This window comes from Urtica dioica, chromosome 1, assembly GCF_054948205.1.
Source record: "Urtica dioica subsp. dioica isolate 48M chromosome 1, U.dioica_male_clone48M_v1_H2, whole genome shotgun sequence".
NCBI classification, from domain to species: Eukaryota; Viridiplantae; Streptophyta; class Magnoliopsida; order Rosales; family Urticaceae; genus Urtica; species Urtica dioica.
In genome coordinates this window covers 1,202,310-1,224,330 of record NC_142756.1, presented here as the reverse complement: position 1 = coordinate 1,224,330, position 22,021 = coordinate 1,202,310, and the positions used below count along the sequence as shown (strand labels likewise).

The window sequence follows — 22,021 nt, the reverse complement described above, 5'->3', positions numbered from 1 at the left end:
GCTTCATGAAGTTCCGAGAGATCAACGAGTCACTAATGAGGACATAAATGTCAACCAACGAGTCTGGAATCTAGAGAAGTGGCCTAGTCTGCATCACAGAAGGCTCGAAATTGGTTGTTGGGAATTGGAAGGAAGAAATAGACCAAGAACTGGCTGACTTATAATGAACCTTTAACAAATGTTACGCAAAATGCTAATGCGTAGAGCGAGGAAAAACTACGAACTAATTGACTTTTAATGAACCTTAACAAATGATCAGCAACATGTAAATGACTAGAGAAGACATTATTTATGTCAAGTTGTGCAAGATAGATGCCATTGTTGAGAAGCTGCTTAAGGTAGAAGAAGCTTCATTGTAACTAACTTGGCAACATGGAAAAAATACCCATAAAATCTACTTTTCTTGCCGATAATAATGATTTGCTACAAAGACGTTGTGTCTAGCTAATGACCCGTCACAATTGAACTTATTCTTGAAATCTCATCTACAACCTATATGCTTTCTCTCTTGAGGAGGATGGGCAAATTCGAAATTTATGCCCGATTTCCAATGCCCAAATAATTTGGATGCTTATTTTATAATTGTGAAAGTATCATGAGATATCATCTTAAAATTAATTGGCAATGAGATAAGTAATCCATGAGTTTAATAAACTCTTATTAATTCACATCTCTTTTCAATGTAAAATTTCTAACATACCTTCTCAAGATGGCGGCTTTACTTATTTTGGGTCGAATCCTAGCAATTAGATTGGATATCCGTTTGGGCATAATGTTTCTGATATCATGTGAACGTATCATTAAGTTCTATCTTAAAATAAATTGACTGAGATGAATAACCCATAAATTTTATAAATTCTAGTTAGTTTCCAGGTTTGAATTCAACAAAAACATCTAACACAAAAGTTCTATATAAGATGACAACTATTCATAAAATATCATTAACATGTGCTCGTGAGGAGAGCTAAAATTACCGGACAAAGTGATCAAGGTTGCAATGTTAATCCACGGGTAATGTGATGCGGTGGTTTGGTAAAAGGCCTCAATGATAACACAAATTTTATACCCAAAAATAAATTTGAGCTTCGACATTGAAATATTTTTTTTTTCGACATCTGTGATTTTTTATAAACTTTTATTTCTTTTGAATTATAATTGTCGGGGTTGTCACAAAACATAACACTTTGAGAGACCCAACGTGTCTCTACTACTTTATAGTGGTACATGCTTTACTTTTAGGTGGGGTAATTATTTCATACTTAGCAAAGCATGGTACATTTTGGAACCTAAAAACTAAAGGCATTCTTTCATTTATAGTATATTTTTAATAGGTATTTCTTGTAGTTGAGCTTTATAAAGTACCACTACATATTCCAATATAGAACTCTTTAGATACATCTTCCAAATGTAGTTTATAAATGCACTTTGCAACCTTAATTATTCGGTTTAAAAATAGAGTAACCTTCTTCACTCGATTTTCTATGTTTTTTTTTCTCTCTTCCAATCAATTAGAGACAATTGTTCACTCTCCTAAAATCTTCGGCCATCCCTAGTAAATTGGGAAACAATAATCCCTTTTAATAATGAGATTCCAACATTTTATTTTATTTTCTATTATATATACTCAAGTAAAATATAGACCAAAAATCAAAGTGCTTCCAATCCCCTATGTCAAATTAATACACCATGTGGAAGCAACATGTTTCTCTATGATTGGATGGTATATTATACATGTATAAAAAAACAATTAGCAAATGAAACAAGAAAGCCAAGTTGATGTTTGAGGAGTTCTATAATAAATATACTTAAATATTTTTTTTTATCATTTCTGTAGATAATGTTAAATAGCATATACCTCCTTAAATCTGAAAAAAAAAATTAACAAACATATAATGAGGAGAGAGATAATGGGATGAATTGGGTTGGAAATCTTTTGGATTCGTCATGATTGTTGTTGCATATATCCAAAAACAAGCATGCATGAGCTAAATCCAAACTGGCTTATACTTCGCAGCTGGCCGTTTTCATGCACAACAAATGAAATTTGAACTTCATTTTCAGTGGCAAAGTAATTAAATAAGAGAGAGAGAGAGAGAGAGAGAGAGAGAGAGAGAGAGAGAGAGAGAGAGAGAGAGAGAGAGAGAGATTTTTAAAAAGGTGTTATTTCTCAGAATATTGGTAAAGATAATGATATTCCTTATCTCATTCAGAAGAAGATTAATGGATATAAACCTTTCAATTTAATAATGTCACGTTAGCTCAAGTGGAAATGTTTATCACAAAAAAACCATCAACTTTACACTTGTTTCTGGTGTCCACAAAATATAATGTATAAAATTAGATATCCATATATATATATATATAATTTTTTTCTCTCTCTTGTTATTGTATTAAAAAAAAGTAAGAACAAGTCAAAAACGCAATGGCAGGTCAAGCCGTAAGGGATGCAAATCCTAATTACGCTTACAAATATTAAACAAATAATTTATTTTCCTCCATCAAAATTATCGAGAAAATCAGTAAATAATGGCGCGATATATCATTTATTATCAGCTCTTGATAGCAAAACACACAAAATTATGAAATACTCGTAAAATCGGGATTTATTGCGTCAATATCAATTAAAAAAATTCCGTAATGTAAAAAATCGGTCCGACACAATTAATTTTTTTTTTTAACTTGGGATTTATCGTATTTTTAAATAAAAATATAAATAAAATGAATTTAAATAAAAATAAAATTTATGGAAACTTATTTTATATTTATTTATTATGAATAATCTTCTGTTTTATTTTTAAAAAAACTCACGATAAACTAAACTATTGCAAGTAAGTGATATACTCATAAAATCTAAGTTACGACACAATAACAACGGTTCGTTCAATCTTGCTCAAAACATCACACTTAATATTAAATATTAGCTCTCTATCTTTATTTTTTCTCTCTCTTTATTTTTTATTGTTTTTTTGGCTGGGAACTTTAGCTCTCTTTGGCTCACTTGAAAGCGACGACCCACAAAAAGTAAAACAAAAACAAACAAAATCAAAAGGTACATTGACCGTGATTCAAATAAAAATATTAATAAAAATAAAGGCAAGAGAAGAAGAGAGAGAGAGAGAGAGAGAGAGAGAGAGAGCAAAAGGGCGTCAGAAAATACACGTCGTGTTCAGGCAAAATCCATGTGCCCACATGGATGGTATATTGATGATTTTTTAATACTATGCTACTAGTACTACAATCGTAACTCTCATTCTTCTTCTTCGTCTTCTTATTTCTTTATTTATAAAAGCTCCGTGAAAAAAAACAAAAAACAAAAATCACTTCAGTCCACAGTCCACACAGCAGCGAAAAAAAAACCCATTTCCAAGTCACTCTAAAAGTTCGGTTCTTTACAGAAAACTCGCATATATAGTATATACACTCATCACTTTGTAAATTTCCACAGAAAAGAAAGAAGAAGAAATGAAGGAGAAGAGTGAAAGTGGAGGTGGGTATGTGAGAGCTGACCAAATAGATCTAAAGAGCTTGGACGATCAGCTTCAGAGGCATTTGAGCAGAGCTTGGACCATGGAAAAGATCAAGAACAACAACGAACCACAACAAAATCAAAATCATCAACAACAAGAAGAGGGCTTTAGGCTTGTAGCGAAGACGAGGCATGACTGGGAAATCGACCCTTCAAAGCTCATCATCAAGACTGTCATAGCACGTGGCACTTTTGGGACCGTTCACAGAGGCGTTTACGATGGCCTCGATGTTGCTGGTAAATCATAAATATTTCTTTATTTATTTATAATCATGGGTTTTGGCCTTTGGTGGTAATTAGAGATACCCATTTGCTTAAAGTTTTGTAACTTGTGGAAAAGGCCAAGTCTATACTTACTGACTAATCTTCATTTTGTAGTCTTTAGTCATATTCGTCATAAACATATCATATGTGTGTGTGTGTGTGTTAATGTTGTTTTGGTTTCTTGTTGAATTGTCAGAAAAGTCGTCTCCAGGTGTTTTCTGGCTAAAAAGATAGAATCTTTTTTTTTTTTTTTTTCTATATTAGAAAATAGAATTTCAGGGTTTCTGAGTTACAATGAGAAAGGTTGTTTATTTATTTATTTATTTTGCTTGGAGAAAGAGAAAGATTAACAAATCCTTGAGATGTTTTTGAAAATGAATATCATTTGATCTTTGCCCCATTTTTGTTTTTTCAAGATAAAACAACAACCCATCTGAGTTATTTCTAGTTTCAAAGTAAAGTTCACTGTTTTTTTTTTTTTTTTTTTTTTGGGGCAAAGAACATCTTCAATATGACTCGGTGAAAACAAAGAACCAATTTTTCATTTGCTCTATCATCATCAACTTGGTTATAATTGTTTTTTTTTCTTTTTTCTTTTCATCTTCTTTGTGATCGATCATGGGCTTCTTTGCTTTGGGATATAGATAGATCTTTGCAGATCAGGCCATACAATATCCGTGATTCACGGCTTGGGATAAGTTGGTAGTTAGTTTTATTAACTTTTTTTTTTGCTCGAAGTTATTTATATTAACTTCACTCTTCTTTCTGGTTATTTTTATGTTTTCTTTATTTATTTTTCGTTTGAAATAAAATAAGAATTTGATCAATTTGTCATATGTCTTGTTGTGACTTATAATGCATGCACTTATTTCGCATCACATCTTGTGGCGACAAAATGCTCAAGACATTAAAGCAAATCATAGCTTGGAAATCAGTTTCATAAATACAATGCATACTCGGCTATTAAATTTTCCAGATGAGATGCTCATAACTCAACAACTATTTCAGGTTGGCACAAGAGTATTTAATTCAAAAGAGAACCTTTTTTTTTCACTACACATATAATCACAAACCACGGTTACCATTTTCTTTTTAGAACTATCATCTTAATGTTAATAACAACTCTAATTATGCTCAGTTAAGCTTCTCGATTGGGGCGAAGAAGGCCACAGATCAGACGCCGAAATCGCTTCGTTGAGATCGGCTTTCACGCAAGAAGTCGCCGTGTGGCACAAACTTGACCACCCTAATGTCACCAAGGTATAAAACAATGTAAATTTAAAAATGATGCTTTGCCTTGTTGCTTAATGGTATAAAAGCTTATACTCTTTGGATGTTTTTTTTTTTTTTTTTTTTTTATCTTTTCTTGGCGTCAGTTCATTGGGGCGACGATGGGATCGGCAGAGCTTCAGATACAAACAGAGACCGGGCGAATCGGGATGCCGAGCAACATATGTTGTGTGGTGGTCGAGTATTGTCCAGGTGGCGCTTTGAAATCTTACCTCATCAAGAACCGAAGAAAGAAGTTGGCTTTTAAAGTAGTCGTCCAGCTCGCACTAGACCTCGCTAGAGGGTTAGTTAGGCTTCGCAATCTCGATCTTTACAAAGTTACTATGTCCTCTTTTTTTTTTCTTTTTTTTTTTTTTTTTTTTTTGTATATATATATATTTGTTCTATGTATAGGTTGAGCTATCTTCACTCCGAGAAGATCGTCCACAGAGACGTGAAAACGGAGAACATGCTTCTGGACAAAACGCGGACGGTGAAGATAGCCGATTTCGGGGTCGCTCGCATCGAGGCTTCGAATCCCAACGACATGACCGGTGAGACCGGGACCCTCGGATACATGGCTCCAGAGGTACCGTTATTGCACTTCGTTCCGTTTTCATGTTTCTGATAGCTGAATTTAGTATATACTGTTATTTTTGGTTTTAAATTTGAGGGTTTAGAAGCTCTTACAAAAGCAGAGAGCACTGCATTGCAAGGATTAAAATGTTGGTTGCCGATGATTGGCCGATCATTCGATTTACAGAAATGCCAGTTTCCGTAGTATGAAAGTTTAGAGAAATTTTGAAGTGGCAGTTTAAAAATACCAGCAGAATTTCGATGGAAATTTTGTAATTTTCTATACATTTTTTTTTTGGCATTTCGATAAAAAAAAAAAAAAAAAATCAGCGGGATCTTAAACCCTGGCCCGTTAGAGTGATTTTCAGTATAATGTGTGCTAAATTATACATTTAGTGCAACGGTTTAGCACTCTATTTGATGTGCTCTAAAATCAGGCATTCGATTTTGAATGGCTATAGGTTCTGAACGGCAATCCATACAACAGAAAGTGTGACGTGTACAGTTTCGGTATCTGCTTGTGGGAGATTTACTGCTGCGACATGCCCTACCCCGATCTCAGTTTCTCCGAAGTCACATCCGCCGTCGTCCGCCAGGTAAAATCCCTCTAAAAAAAATAAAAGATCACTTTTTTAGGGACACGCTAAACTATTTTTTTTTTCTCGACTATAATGGGTCCTTAAGACTTATCGATTTCATAGCATTTTAATCATTAAAAAAAAATTGCAGAACCTGAGGCCGGAGATTCCTCGGTGTTGCCCGAGCTCGCTGGCGAATGTGATGAAGCGTTGCTGGGACGCGAACCCGGACAAGCGGCCGGAGATGGACGAGGTCGTTTCGATGATCGAGGCCATCGACACCTCCAAAGGCGGTGGTATGATTCCCATCGACCAATCCCAGGGTTGCTTTTGTTTCCGACGCTACCGAGGGCCTTGAATATATACATATTCTTATATATATATAAATATGTGTGTGTAATGGAAGAAAAAGTGACTGATGAATTCATGACACCCTGTTATGGGAGGTGAAGAAGAGAAAAGGGAAAGGAACTAAGAAACAGGTTTGGGGCTAGAGATAGGGCTTTTTAGATGCTTCTCTCTGAGGTAGTAGGTTCTATGTCCTGGATTATATCTGTTTGGTGACTATTTTGAACCATGTACAGCTTTTTTCTTTTGTTATTGTTATGGTTATTTTGATTTTCTAATCCTCTTATTATATATGTATACGTCCGTATGTTCAAGTGCGAAACTTGATCTAGAAGAAACCGCCAAACAGTTATGCATAGCTTTTGCTTCTGATAATCTGTTGAAACCCACATGTGGTAAAAGATCGTTGCTTTTACCTCAACAGGGTAATATTCGGGGCCTCGAAAATATCTGTCTGAGGCTGTATAGGAAGTTTTGACACTGACATTACCGACACGGCAACATCGAGGCAAACTAGTAAGAAAGAACGAACAGGTTCGTAGTTGACATAAAGGTCCGAGTGAAGTAAATGACTTTATTAATGCACAAATATTTCCAATGGTAGTACAATGAAATACAATTGACCGCACAAACTCTCATCACCGAAAAATGAAGAAGAAGAAGAAAAAAAAGACTAGTCGAGGACAAAGGCTTAGCCTGCGATCTTGTAAGTAGCGTTGACGAGGTTATCGAGGCCAGACACGACTTGGATTGAATCGATGACGTCACCGACTTTGAGATCGGCCAACAACTCCTCGTTCTGCGTCACGTACCCGAACACAGCGTACCGACCGTCCAATATGTTTGCATTGCTTGGTGTTAGCTCGCTCTCTTTCAGCAGCCAAAACACCTGGCTCGACCCTGAATCGTTCTCGAATTCCTGCAACATAACATACGACCCCATCAAGATCTCAATACTTCAAAATCTACTTTTTTTTTTTTAATCCGGGAAGTGGTTTCCGTTTTGTTTTTTCCTTACTTCTCTGGCCATGGCCATCGTTCCAAATGCATTGAACGGAAGCTTCGTTTGAGCCTTGTATAGACCGAGTTCCTGTACCAAAGTTTTAAAGTGACACAAAGTACAATCAAATCATGTTTCACCATGCTCCGTGAATCTCGCAAACGGAAGAAATGTGCAGAGAGAGAGAGAGAGAGTGAGAGAGAGTGAGTGATTACTTCCAAAGTTTGACCATAGACAGGCACTTTCTCTCCTTTAACCATGATTTCCAACGGAATCGTTCTAATCTTCTCTGTGCTCGGATCGATGAATCCCTCGGCGGGCCCTTCAGGATCACCGGTTTGAACAACAAATCCATCGGCTGCACTCAAAAAACAAAACCCGTAAACTGGTAATTATATCATCTTTATTGCAAATTTTGGTTATACGAGCTGACTTCTTGTATTAATTGAATTATATTCGAAAGGAAATACAATAGATAGCAGACTTTACGTGAGGTCCGTGCTCTCCAAATTGGCCTCTCTTCCTCACTAGACACTTATACAAGTTTTTTAATCCCCAATTCTCTACTTATCCTTGCTATTTATAGTCTAACTAACTTCTATCTATTCTATTCTAACCATGTATTTATCTATCATTATTCTCATAATACCCTCAATATCACATTCAGCTCCCGTACTTTGAACACATGACCTCAATCTCAATCGGACTAACTCTAATAACCATACAAAATTAAAAAAAAAAAACATACGCCCCGGGAAGGTGTGATAAATTCAATTCACAATTCGAGAGGTGAACCAATCTCGCTAGTTAAACACTCTACAACTAAAGAAAACAAAAATAACAAACTCAATAACTCTTCTCCAAACTCTAGTGACTTACTTCTACCGAAATATAATAATTATATGACTAAATTACCCTCCCTAGTCTAACATAAATAAATAAGTGAATTAACCTCGTTGGATTTCCATGCCGTCGTAGAAGTGCCTCTCGACCAAGTCGACGAAGTTTCCGGCGGTGACGGGGGCGTTGTATCCATCTAGAACGATCCGGAAGACGCACTCTTCGAAGTTGGGATTGTCTTTGACTTTGACTTTCATGTCGACAGTGGCTCGGCCCTTGAGCAAAGGCATGTCGCGGAACTCCTCGGGGACCTCGTATGGAAAACCGTCCACCATGTCTTCTTCAACACTGCAGAAATGCCAATGCGCCAACCAAGATCTCAGCTGCATAGCCAAATCACAACCGGGCATTTATAAGAATACATTGTCTTCACACGACTAACGTATTCCTTTTTTTTTTTTTTTTTTTTTTTTTTTTCTTTACCCCGAATTCAATTTCTTTTTACATTTTTAGCTCGAAATTATGATTTTTTTTTCTTCTTCATATTTTTCCTCCTTTTTTACAAATTCTTAACACACCCCTAAATAGTTTTTTTTTTAAATTTTATATTTTTATAGTATATGCTCCCCGAGTTCAAATTATGGTCCCGTCACAGCTTCTGAGCTGGACGGTTATAGGACCCCCGAGGCCAAGGATATTATGAACACATATTGGAGGTTAGGCCAATCTCTCTGATAATATTTATACCCGAAGATAGATTTTTGCATTCAATTACCGATTCAATCAGTCCCTAATTATACTTATATAAGAAATCGAATCCTTCTTACTAAAATTTACTTGTTAGTTCCATTTTTAATGTAATTAGTATCTTCTAGGAAAAAAGTATGAGGCTTTATTTGTGGAATAGACTGAGTGATATGTACTCTGGTTAAAGGACATCAGAGAAGTAACGGAATCGTTGGAAGAAAAATATGTTAAGAACCTTTGACATTCATCTATAATACCATATGAGAAAACAAGAAAATCGAGTATTTGAGAGACCAGTAACTCAATCTTTAAAGGAATCTTTTCCTATCCTCTGCACTCTAGTTCTGTCTTTATATATACTAAGACAAAACCTTATTCTAAAGCCACCCCTTGAGACCTCGACTAATTGTTAATTATTACAGTTACCCCAACCACTAAGATTATCTTGAAATACCCTACCTTTTACTACAAGTCACGTGTATTTAGGCATTCCTGAAATTTTGGACTCAGCTCAAGACATTTTGGAACTCCGTAAAACCTAGAGCATTTGGATTTCTTTCAACACAACATGTCAGTTATGACTCACCCTCCAACGTACTGAAGAAGTTCCTTCTGTTTCGGGACGATCTCGTCCCTGTTCCGGCTCTCCACAACCTTCTGGAACTCTTCCATCCCCGCCTCGAGTTTCTCTAGAAGCTCGATCCCGTGTTGCTTCTTCGATTCAGCCAAACCCGACACGATCATGGCCTTCCCTTGCTTAAGCGACCGAGACGCTTGCCTCACATTCTGCACCAATACCAATATGCATATATATTTCGTCACATATCGAACCTAAAAAAAAGAGAAAATCCCTATCTAAATACCGGAAAAAAAAGCCTCAGTGTCCTGCAATGAGTTCGAAGCCTCAGAGACTAGTCATGTGCTCTTTAACAACGTGGGTTTGGGTCAATGTTCTCTAACGGGGCTGATTCAGTTTTTCTCGGTTGTGGTTCAGTGAGTTGTGTTTTCTATTTCGGTGTCTTGGCAATTCCCAAAAGTACAATCTTTTTATGTATCAATATTATGTTCCTTCTAAAAACACACACACAAAAAAGGTACTCTCTCAGATTAAATATTTTACATAAATTCGAGACCTTTGGACTCTCCTATTACAATCCCAATCTAAAATCTCAACGCCCTTTCCCTTACATTCTCTCCAACTTATAGACCGAAACAATTTCGAATTACTCTATATTAACCACTTAACTAGCTACTAGTGATTATAAAAAAGAAACTCGCTATAGGAACAACAAATCAACAACAGAAAAAAAAATAAGTACCCTCTCGACGGAATCGAGCGCCTTGTTCCCAGAGATCTTGAGGCTATCGGTGATGTCTTCGAGCGGCTTTTGTACTTCCCTGATGGCCTTGTTGTCGATGGGAAGAGCGTATCTCAGCAACGCTCCCGGGTCCTTTATCGGCGGCCCCGATATCAGTACAGACACATCGGGCAACGCAGGGTTGATAAGGGCATAGGCATTGTTGCCACAGAGTTCCGATCCGGGAACTCCGATTATCAATCCGACGGCCAAAGCGACCGAGATCGCACATTGCTTCAGCGAAAACGACTTCCCTTCCTGGTCAAACAGAGTGAAAAAAAAAAGTCAACTTCTTTGTCAAATTCACTCCAAACAAAAGATCAAAGTGTGAGCTAAAAACACCCCATTCACAAATGAAATTCACATTCACTCCAAAGTCCAAGCAAAAGATCAGATTTTTAAATTAACATAGGCTGTGATAAAAAGGATAAAAAGAAGGACGAACCTTGTCATTGTGGAGCTGAGAGTGTGGAAGGTTTTGGGAGGAACAGCGAATGCTCAATCGTTTGAAAGAAGAAGAGTGATTAAGCACATTTGAAAGATGAATTCGGTTGGAATTGGAATTGGGTCGTGGTGAAATGAATGTGAAGTGTTTTGGGGAGTTGGCGAGAGTGTGGCAAGAGATCATGGCCATTTTTATGGTTCTCACTTCTCAGTTAGTTTTGGTGGTTGGTACGAAAAGCAGAGAAACAAGACAGACAAACATGAGGTTCGGTGGCAAAGTAGCCACAGAGAAGAGTAACGAGTTTGAGAGTGAAAGGCTCTAACGAAGCATTTGAGCAGATAAGATAGTGTCACCCTCCTTATTCTCTGGATAAGGTCTTTCTCAATCTCCCAAATCATAATGATAAAAATCTCCCCATTTTTTTTTAACGATTTAGTTTTATTTCTATGAATTTCGTCTCTAATTTAAAAAAAAAAAAAAAAAATTGGAGCAATTTTATCTTTAAATTTCTTAATTTGGTCCCTAACTTTATAAAATCAAGTTTTATTTTGATAATTATTGATGGGTAGGACTTCATTCACCTTTGAGAAAAGGGATTATACACAAGCAAGTATAACATTCTTGATAAATTTGAACCAAAATCCAATAAGTTTATTTTTATCTAAAAATATGATAATTTATTTTGTATATTTACTTTTTTAATTCTTTTATTCTCTCTCGTACATGGCTGATTTTTTTTTTTAGTTGTTGAATCCTCACGTCACAACGTTCACTTTTATTCTTATAGAAGTATTTGAAAAAAAAAATCGTTTGAAGATTTTTTTTTCATTTGAAGAATCTGAAAATTCGTTTGAAGTTATATTAACATGGATGTCAATAAATCTTCAAAGATGATTATAATTTCTTCAAAGAATTTCAAAATATTTCGGTAGTAATCGTTATCCTTTATTCTGGATAATTATATTTTCATGTTTCAAAAATTTGGTCAATGATTTTTGAAATCCGATTAACAGTTATTGAAATCTGGTTAACAATTATTGAAATTTGGTTAAATATGGTCAATAGTTACAGAAATCTGGTTCAAAATCTTGGTATATTAAATATAATTAAAAGTTATTAAAATCCAATTAACGATTAGTTATTGAGGTTAAAATAGACACTTCAAAAATTAAAACAATTATTTATGAAAATAAAAAAATTCAGCGGTTAATATTGAAATTTTTCATGAAAAACGGCTATCGGAGACTATTTCCGCTCCGATCCTTCAATTTGAGCCTTCTTCCAACAAAGCCCACTTATCGTCTGATCATATTTGACATATATTCCGGCGAAATAACTTACCGGCGAATTTCTCAGCTGAGTTTCCGCTTCTCTCCATTTCTCCCTTCGCTCTGATCCATTGCGAATATCTTCTCGTCGTTATTCAGAGCTCTATGTGCTTATAACGTATTTTTCTTTTCTTCTTCACTTTCTTCGTTGAATTGTAGCTCAAGGAGAAAGAAACTTCCGTTGCATGTTTGATTCTCTTCACTTCTGTTGTAAAAGCTAATTTTTCTTGAACTCGTGTATTTCGGTCTGTTTTGTAATTCGCGTTTTTTCAATAATTCTTTTTATAATGCATGCAATCTAAGCTTTTGTTTTATGTGAAATCGTAATTGTCTAAGAGCTCCTCTGCTCCGTCTGTATTAAGCATATCGGAAATGGAAGATCATTGTTCGAAGATCTACCTGGCGTGTAGTTCACACGAAGTTCATCATTTGGTCGCTGGTCACTGAACTTAATTTTGCAATCTGTGATTTCATTTAAACCTGTTTGTGTTTCAGCGGCTATGAGTTCGTTGGTTCAGTCTCAGGGACAACGCTCCGGTGAGAGGGACAAGGATTCCTATGACGGTGATGGAAATGGCGGGTCATCACGGAGTCCACAGGTATTAATTCTTGGCTTTACACTGGCTAGTTGTGAAATCAATAATGATTGTCACTCTTTGGACCATGTTCTTGTTTTCTCAGCGGTTTTCTCTCTAAACTGCATTTTTTTTTTTGGCAATTTCTTACAAATCAGTATAAGATAAACCTTGTGTTTTATTGAAAAAGTAGATAGAAACATAATTTTACCATTATAGAGGTTTGTAAATTTGCAAGAAACTGCCAAATCTACTAATTCAGGAGGGAATTTACCGCGAAAAAAAATGAAAGTAACCAAGGTATCACCGTCCGAAATAGTTCGAGAGCCATGGGTGAAAATATAGACTATTCTTACCCTTTATTGGATACATATAAGAAATATGGATTGTTTTGCTGTCAGATTTTCAAAAGTTTCCTTAAGAGTTTTTGAGATTTTATACGACTATGACACTATTTGAAGCATTTTCTTGTTTCAGGGTCCGGTTTATTCTCTTTCTGTATTCTTATTTAAAATTCTACTGGCTTTGCCATTTATTTTTCATCATTACTGATATATAACAATTCAATGAATTTAGTGCTTGACTTGAAAAATCCCGAGCGGAAGCAAGTTTCAAGTGTTGGTTAATATGTGACTCAATTTATAGTACGTGACTTCTCCAAAATGAAATTGAACTGTATTGGTTGCAACTATAAATGTTTTAATTTTTTTTTCCTGTGGCCTTATGCATCGTTTTTCACTTTACACGTGCTTTCACTTTCATAAGACAATAGGCAATGATAACTCTCTCTCTCTCAACTATTGACAATGTTGTCTATACTGTGCCATGCAAAACGGCCTTTGATCGTTACAATACACTGCATGTTCCGAGCTTGTCCCATAATCATATTAGTGTTAACAGAAAAACACAAATGTCTTGAATTTCATTTGAATTTATTTGTTGGATATCTATCCCCGAGGAAGGTTCTTCTTCAAGGACTAACTGAATGAGGATTTCCCAAGTTCCCTCTTCTGTATCCCTATGCTCATCTTGCCTCTATGCTCATGTTACCAATGATAAAAATGTACTGTGGCATAGTAAGTTTGGTCATTTTGCTACTGAAATTATGAATAAAGTGCCAGAGTTTCTGTCATTTCCAGTTGTTGTGTTACCTACTGATCGCTTCTCCTTTCACTTTTTTTGTGAGGAAACGTCCGGTTCTATGATTTTAAACTCACATTTGATGCTCACTCGTTTTGAGCATATTTAACTTGACATGTAACTTGACAAGTATATATATAGCCCTGTATATAGCTCAGCTAGTTGATAAGGGCTTTCCCACAAACCTTTGGGCACGATACCTAACTTGAAATGTCATGTCCTGATATTAAAGCCGCTATTGTTCTTGTGTTCTCTCTCTTGCTAAGTTAGATACGAAACCATTCTATAACTGAATTAAATAGTTCTTCCAATTAATCTCCCTCAGAAAACAAGCTCCCATAGTATGTATGTGCTTTTTCATGATTTTTCCTTTTCATTTGCAAGGCTGTGGAAAAATTTGATGTGGACGATGATGACTTCGACTGGGATAGCGAAGATGATAGGGAAATTGCGAACATTCCAGTATCATGCTCTACTGCTCTAGTTCCTGCATTTGATCATAGAGAGGTATGTAACGAGATTGTATAAATTGTCTTGAGAAATTAGAGGTTTGAAGGGTATTGGTATTTTGTTTGCAAAGTATGAAGGGCTTGTTTGGTAACAATTCTGCTTATTTTTTGTCCATATAGAGTGTTGTGTTTTTATCATAAGATTTTTAATTTATGATTGGATAAGTGGAATTTTGTTAGGACCCGGGTTATTAGGGTTTATTACAATAATTAGTTGATATGTAGGTGTTAATGTAGAATAATTAGAAAGTATGCTAGCCTATAAATAAGGCTGATTAAGATGGAAATGGGATCGAAAAAGAATCTGAAAGATTTTCTTAGGAAGATATTTTCAATTTGGAGAGCACGGACCTTTCGAATGTCCGATATTCCATGGTAGCTTCTTTCATTCGTATTCCAATCAATACAAGAAATATCTCGAGGTGTATTTAACACCACCGGTGGTAAAGAACATACAAGTATGTTCTCTAAAGATAGAATTCCTTTGTGCACTAAAATATTACTATTAATTTATAAATCTACTCATCTTCTGTTTTATATATATGTAACCACCTATGCACATCGTGCGAACGTAAAAGTGGAGTTTAGTAACTTGTTGTTTCATTTTTTTAAGGTGAGTTCGTCTGGCACCAAAAGCTTTGATAAATTCATGAAGATGGGGTTTTCTGAACGGTTGGTTGCCAAAGTACTTCAAGAAGTTGGTAAGACACATTGTGGAGTTCTATATTACTATTATTTATTTCCCAGAATACTAGAGACTGTGAATGTTTTAATTAAAAGCACGTTATGTTGGATCATTCAGATGAGGAAAATGAAATCCTTATTGAAATTCTGATTAGTTGCAAGGGCAAGATGTCGCACACAATGTGTTGACAATGTGTCCGACAACTTGCTTGAACACAGATATGGATAAACAACAAAGGTGCAGAAATAAAGTACACAGGATATGGTTACCCAGTTCGGTGAAACACACCTACGTCTGGGGGCACGCTGCCAGTGGAAAGGATTTTCACTATCTTGTAGTCAATAGTACACACAAGGTTATATCTGATTACAATCAACAAATCAATAAAACCTAGAGACTATTACTACCAGTGATCACCTAGACAGGGACTCCCCCTGAATTTGAGCTCCGTCTCAATTCCACCCTTCGAGCAACCTCCTGGCTCGGTTGACCTTCAGTCTTCAGAAGCACGTGAACCTTCAATCACGAAAAGCACAAGAACCCAAAACTCACATACACTCAATCTGTAGAATAGTGTTTGAGAGAGTACACCACTTAAAACCAAAACACACAGCCTCCCAGTCCGCCGGTCTTGCACGTCTAAGAGCTCTGAGTGTTTTGATCAAAAGTGTCGAAGCTGCTAAGGGAGAGCACACGGCTTTTATAGCAGCTGGACAATCCTGGAAGATATCTCGGGTTTCCTTACCCGGCCTCAAGCGAATATCTCAATGTAAAGACTCCATCAAAGAGAATATTCGAGCAATGAAGATAGCAGCGGAGAATATCTTGCAATGAAGGCTCCAGCGAGGCAGATATCTTGTAATGAAGACAGCAGCAAGGCAATAACTCAGCAAAAATTCACCAGCGAAGCAATCTGTCGAAACTGGAAACTTGCCTGAAATACTGTCTGCACACACGAGGAAAGATGTCAATCCAGAAGATGAAACATAACATCCGACATCTTTCCATACTACTTGCACTAAAAAATAGAGCCAACAAAACAACGTAACAACAATCTCCCCCTTTGGCTATTTTTTAGGCAAGCACTTCCAGGACCAGTTCTCATACAAGCGTCAAAACCAGAAAGAGAGTCAAAATAAATGACCTCATGACGCCTCTCCCCCTGATTGCCTCAAAAAGATACCAAAGGCAAGGATCGACCAACACAGAGGGAGGAACAAAAGCCTGAAAAGGGAATGAGAACTAGGAAAACAGCATATCATTCAGCAGAAAAAGTACGATAGAGCTGTCTTACAAACATCCAAAACGAAACATATCAGTCTGAAGCATAAAAGGAAAAGTAGCAAACGATGTCTAGAACAGAGAATATTACAGACCAGAACCGAATCAACCAATAGTATCCTGATCATCCTCATACACATCATCTTCAGAATCAGAGTCTTCAGTGGCTTCAGAGAAATGAGACCCAGTGGCAGGACCTGGTTGAGACGAGGTGGCAGAGCTCGGGGCAATAAGATCTTTGAGAAGAGCTTCACACATGACTTTCCTGGATGAGAGAGTCTCGATTGTCTTTTTCAGAATCTCAACCTCTTCAAGGAGTTCCTTCACCACTTTTCTCTGAACACCTTCAGCCATGGAACTCAAGTGAAGATTGCTCGCAGGCGCGTCAGATGTCTCGCCAGAAGGTCTGACAAGATCCTGAACATGTTTCCCTTCAAATAATTTGGGACTGAAGGAAAGGGCACCAGGACGCTTACCCACCACATCAGAGCTCCTCAGGATGTTCTTGTGTTGATCAAGCAGAATCCCAGTGATAAGAGAGGGAAAGCCAATGGGAAGCTTTACTGCAAAAGACTTGGCATGCTTTGCCAAGTGATCAAAAACAAAATCACCAAAGTCGAAAGAGGAGCGAGTACCTATCTGAAAAATGAGCCGAGCGAGATCTGCGGTGATGCTGGACCCATGAGAGGAGGGAGCCCAGTTGGCGATGCCAATGCGATATAGGACAGAGTACTTGACGGTGAGCTCGGCAGAGGGCAAAGTTCCCTTAGAGGGCCAGACCTTGGTCTCATTACCAGTAATTTCTTGCACGATGACGTCAAGAGAGGGAACACGATCAGCAGTGATGATCTTCCCTCGACCCAAAAACTTGTTGATCACATCAGGAGAGATCTCAAAACAATGACCTCTGACAAAAACCTTCCTGAACTCTGGGTCTTCTGGAGAATCAAAGGAAGAGGAGAGATTAACAATGAACTCTTTGACCAGCGCCGGATAGAATGCTCCAATGCCAGTGACAGTCTTCAGCATCTCGGCGTCGTGAAGAAGCTCCATAATGGCATCAATTTTCAGTGCCTCAGTGGACAGTTCCTTTTCAGGAAAAATGGCGCGATGATAGACATATCTCCATTTGAGAACACCGTCTTCTTTGTGGAAGGAGACATTATCCATGGGAGCAGCAGGAATATTCTTTGGCAGCTTTTGTCCTCCTACGGACCTTTTGTTTCCCAACCCGAGAGGAATAACAGAGTCTTCTTCTTCAATCACTCGATCCTCAACAACTGGGGACAAGGGAGTCTGAGCCGGTTTCTTCACACGTTTCTTGATCATGCCCATCTTTTTCTTTTTCTTCTTCTGAGCCGGGATGGGAACAACTGGAGAGCTTTCTTCCGAAGACTTCATCTTCTTCCTCTTTTCAGACAGAAGAGTAGCCAAGCACACATCATCATCTCTCTGAGTCTTCTTCTTCAGGGAAGCCAGGATGTCTTCTGCAGCTTCCTGAACCTGATCACCTTTCCTCTTTTCCCTTTGGGAAGATGTGGGCACATCTTTCGAGACATCTTTGTTCAAGCCCATCATGCCACCAATGACATCCTCAGGTGTAGGCTCATGATCATCAGGACGCGAAATCTCATCTCTAGAACTAACATCAGGAGCATTAGGAGCTTTGGGGTTACCTCGAACAATCTTATGAGGGCTCTCGATAGGAGACTCTCCAGACCTGACTTCTTCTTCGCGATCAGCAATGTCTTGTCCCTTTTCCGAGGAGGAACTGCTGGAGCTTGGTTCTCCTGTGATGTCGGCGATGGAAAGAGCAGCTTTCTTCAAAATAGCACTTCTGGCGGCAGAGAGAGATGGGTTCTTAGGAGGGACCGTCAACCCAGCGTTCGCACCTCCGGCCTGACCATCGGCGCGTATGCTGGGGTTTAGACCTCGAACCCGGACACCATGCATGTTACTCTCAGCCCCAGGTTTCTTTGAGGCGACATGTTTCTTCTTCATCTTGGCTTTCTCAGAAGGAGTGGTAGTGCTAATTCCACTTCTCGTCCCAACCATTTTGAATAAAAATTTAGGGAAACTGCCACAAGGGTAACTGTCAAAATGGGTAAGAAAGCAAAATCGGGAAACAAATCTTAGGAGTACTGAAGAAGAATAGGAAATTTCGAAATTCAAACAGGAAATAACTTCCCCTTCTTTCTCGGAAGAGCAACCGTCTGCATGGGTGAGATCATGGCAAGAAAAACGACGTCGCAACTTCAAGTGGGCCTTGAACGTTCCTGGGCCCTGAGAGACAACACTTGGCAATATAGCCCGGCAAATCAGTCGAATGGGCCAACCAGAAACATGGGCCCATGAGAGAAATAACACAACAGTAACACGAACAAGAGTCAGCGAAGGATTAGCGCAAAAGTTAAGACCACAAAATCCTTCGATAAACAATAATTGCTATTGATCAATAACACATAACCCAAGAGAGGATCTGAGATTTTCAAACCGGTTAGCATCCAAAGCCTTGGTGAAAATGTCTGCAAGCTGTTTCTCGGTGTGAATGTATTCGAGTTTGATCTTCTTTTCTTCCACGAGATCTCGAATAAAATGATGTCTGATCTCAATATGCTTGGTCTTACTGTGTTGAACAGGATTCTTTGAGATGTTGATGGCGCTAATGTTGTCGCAGAATAATGTCATGACATCTTGTCCAACATCATACTCGGCGAGCATCTGTTTCATCCAGAGAAGCTGAGTGCAACTGCTCCCAGCAGCGATGTATTCAGCCTCAGCTGTGGACAAGGAAACACAGTTTTGCTTCTTGCTGAACCAGGAGATGAGATTGTTTCCAAGATAGAAACATCCACCAGAAGTACTCTTTCTATCAATCGTGCTACCTGCCCAGTCAGCATCACAGTATCCCACAAGCGTAGAAGAAGTATCATAGGTATATAGTAAACCGAAATCAGCAGTGCCTGAGATGTACCTTATGATTCGCTTAGCTTGAGCCAGATGGCTGGCTTTGGGATTGGCTTGATAGCGCGCACAAACACCTACAGAGTAGGCTATATCTGGTCGGCTGGCAGTGAGATAAAGAAGACTGCCAATGATGCTTCTGTAGAGACTTTGATCAACAGATTCTCCATGCTCATCCTTAGTGAGTTTGATGTGAGTAGCGGCCGGGGTCCGCTTGTGAGAGGATTTCTCCAGGCCAAACTTTTTCACCAAGTTTTTGGCATACTTACTTTGGGAAAGGAAAATACCATCATTCATCTGTTTGATCTGAAAGCCCAGAAAGTAGTTTAATTCGCCGACCATACTCATCTCAAATTCTGACTGCATTTGTCGAACAAAAAGATCCACCATCTTGCTCGACATTCCTCCAAAGACGATGTCGTCAACATAAATCTGAGCTATCATAAGATTGCCATTCTCCTTTTTCACGAACAAAGTCTTGTCAACGCCACCTCGAGTATACCCATTCTGCACAAGAAATTGGGTAAGTCTTTCATACCAAGCACGAGGGGCCTGCTTAAGGCCGTAGAGAGCTTTTCTGAGTTTGTAGACATGTTGTGGAGAGCTGGGATCTGTAAACCCTTTTGGTTGAGCTACATAGACTTCCTCATTCAGGTACCCATTGAGGAAAGCACTCTTAACGTCCATCTGATAGAGCTTGAATTGCAGGTGACATGAGATGCCAAGCAAAAGTCTGATAGCTTCTAGTCTCGCAACAGGGGCAAAGGTTTCATCAAAATCAACACCTTCCACCTGTGAATAGCCCTGCGCCACAAGTCTAGCTTTGTTGCGAGTTATATTACCATGTTCATCAGATTTATTCTTAAAAATCCATTTAGTCCCAATGACATTTACATTGTTAGGCTTGGGGACCAGCTCCCAGACTTGGTTTCTTTCAAACTGCACCAGTTCTTCTTGCATAGCATTGACCCAATATTCATCATCAATAGCCTCGTTAACATTTTTTGGTTCAATCTTAGAGACGAAACAGAGATTACCAATCATTTCCCGGTAGTTAACAGAAGGTTTTGGACGAGTCTTTATTCCTTCACTGATTTCGCCAATCACCTCATGAGCAGGATGATTTTTCTGAATTCTTCGAGAGGGGACTCTCTGTTCAGTCTCAGGAGGGGAGCCTTCATCTGGAACAACTGGAACAATGTCGTTAACTTTGTCATCAGCATCAGTCCTGACATTCGGATTTCCAGTGGAGATGTCGTCCAAGGAGTTAGCAACATCTGTCCTGTCATCTGGGTTACTGGGAAAAACTTCATCCTCATCATTAGGACTGTTAGTAGCATCATGATTATCATCATTTATCACCACGTTTATTGATTCCATTATAGTCTTAGTGCGTTTGTTAAAAACACGGTATGCACGACTATTTCTAGAGTATCCAAGGAATATACCTTCATCACTTTTCGGGTCAAATTTACGCCGTGGATCCCTGTCAGCAAGAATATAACACACCGAACCAAAAACATGGAAGTATTTCACATTTGGCTTTCTCCCCCTCCATATTTCATAATGAGTGCTGGAAGTACCTGGACGAATAGTAACTCGATTGTGAATATGGCAGGCAGTATTTAAAGCTTCAGCCCAGAAATGTGGTGGAATATTCTTGGCCAACATCATTACTCTAGCCATCTCCTGAAGGGTTCGATTTTTTCGTTCAACAATTCCATTTTGTTGAGGTGTGATAGGAGCTGAGAACTCATGTGCTATCCCTTCTTCAGTACAAAACTTAGCAAAGCTTATGTTCTCAAATTCCCTCCCATGATCACTCCGAATTCTGATCACTTTGCCTATGCTCTCTCCTTTTTCTCTCTGAACCTTCTTACACAGAGCTTCAAAAACAGCAAAAGTGTCAGACTTTTCACGAATAAAATCAACCCAAGTGTACCTGGAGTAGTCATCCACACAGACGAACACATATCTCTTCCCTCCAAGACTCTCGACCTGCATCGGTCCCATCAGGTCCATGTGAAGAAGTTCCAGAACCCGAGACGTGGTAAGATGTTGCACCATCTTGTGGGACTTCTTGACCTGTTTCCCAATCTGGCACTCACCACAAATTTTACCTTCACCAATCTTCAGGTTTGGGACACCGATGATAGCATTCTCAGAGACAATTTTCTGCATACTTCTGAGATTTAGATGACCGAGCTTTTCATGCCACAGCTTGGTTTCATCTGCTTTGGTCAAGAGACACTTGCTGGTTGGTGCGGGGTTCCACATGTAGCAGTTGTCACGTGATCTGTTTCCTCGCATAAGTTCATCCTGATCTTCATTAATCACCACACACTTATCACGAGTAAAGTTGACATGCAAATTCAGATCACAAAGTTGACTAATACTAATGAGATTAGCAGTGAGTCCTTCTACCAACAAAGCCTCAGTCAAACAAGACATACCAGGATAGTTTAATTGACCTTTACCCACAATTTTGGCTTTGACTCCATCTCCAAAGGTAACATGGCAGTTCGAGTAAGGTTTTATGTTGGTCAGAAAGGTGTGATCCCCAGTCATATGACGAGAACAGCCACTGT

The 22,021-nt window shown here is 38.3% G+C and overlaps 3 protein-coding genes across 4 annotated transcripts; 2 read left to right on the top strand and 1 right to left on the bottom strand.

Moving 5' to 3' along the window:
• The first annotated feature begins 3,087 nt into the window (after nucleotides 1–3,087).
• On the top strand, nucleotides 3,088–6,839 carry LOC149406078 (Protein kinase superfamily protein). 2 transcript variants are annotated; one of them, XM_089612534.1, is made up of 7 exons: nucleotides 3,088–3,196; nucleotides 3,446–3,763; nucleotides 4,929–5,050; nucleotides 5,167–5,363; nucleotides 5,474–5,648; nucleotides 6,097–6,231; nucleotides 6,365–6,839. In XM_089612534.1, the coding sequence occupies exons 1-7, from the start codon at nucleotides 3,190–3,192 to the stop codon at nucleotides 6,569–6,571; spliced, it is 1,161 nt and encodes a 386-aa protein (XP_089468660.1). In that variant the 5' UTR covers nucleotides 3,088–3,189; the 3' UTR covers nucleotides 6,572–6,839. The 2 variants fall into 2 exon arrangements, with proteins under 2 accessions (XP_089468660.1, XP_089468725.1); XM_089612599.1 differs by lacking the exon at nucleotides 3,088–3,196 and adding an exon at nucleotides 3,223–3,379.
• A 272-nt stretch (nucleotides 6,840–7,111) lies between these two features.
• On the bottom strand, nucleotides 7,112–11,340 carry CYP38 (cyclophilin 38). The gene is made up of 7 exons (XM_089612421.1): nucleotides 10,952–11,340; nucleotides 10,468–10,764; nucleotides 9,735–9,934; nucleotides 8,514–8,749; nucleotides 7,777–7,919; nucleotides 7,580–7,651; nucleotides 7,112–7,480 (listed from the first exon to the last, which is right to left on the bottom strand). The coding sequence occupies exons 1-7, from the start codon at nucleotides 11,138–11,140 to the stop codon at nucleotides 7,253–7,255; spliced, it is 1,365 nt and encodes a 454-aa protein (XP_089468547.1). The 5' UTR covers nucleotides 11,141–11,340; the 3' UTR covers nucleotides 7,112–7,252.
• Nucleotides 11,341–12,750: 1,410 nt separating this feature from the next.
• Nucleotides 12,751–15,258, top strand: LOC149406076 (uncharacterized). Its single transcript, XM_089609585.1, has 4 exons — nucleotides 12,751–12,878; nucleotides 14,379–14,501; nucleotides 15,117–15,204; nucleotides 15,251–15,258. Exons 1-4 carry the CDS (start codon nucleotides 12,780–12,782, stop codon nucleotides 15,256–15,258), a joined length of 318 nt encoding a protein of 105 aa, XP_089465711.1. The 5' UTR covers nucleotides 12,751–12,779.
• The last annotated feature ends 6,763 nt before the right edge of the window (nucleotides 15,259–22,021 follow it).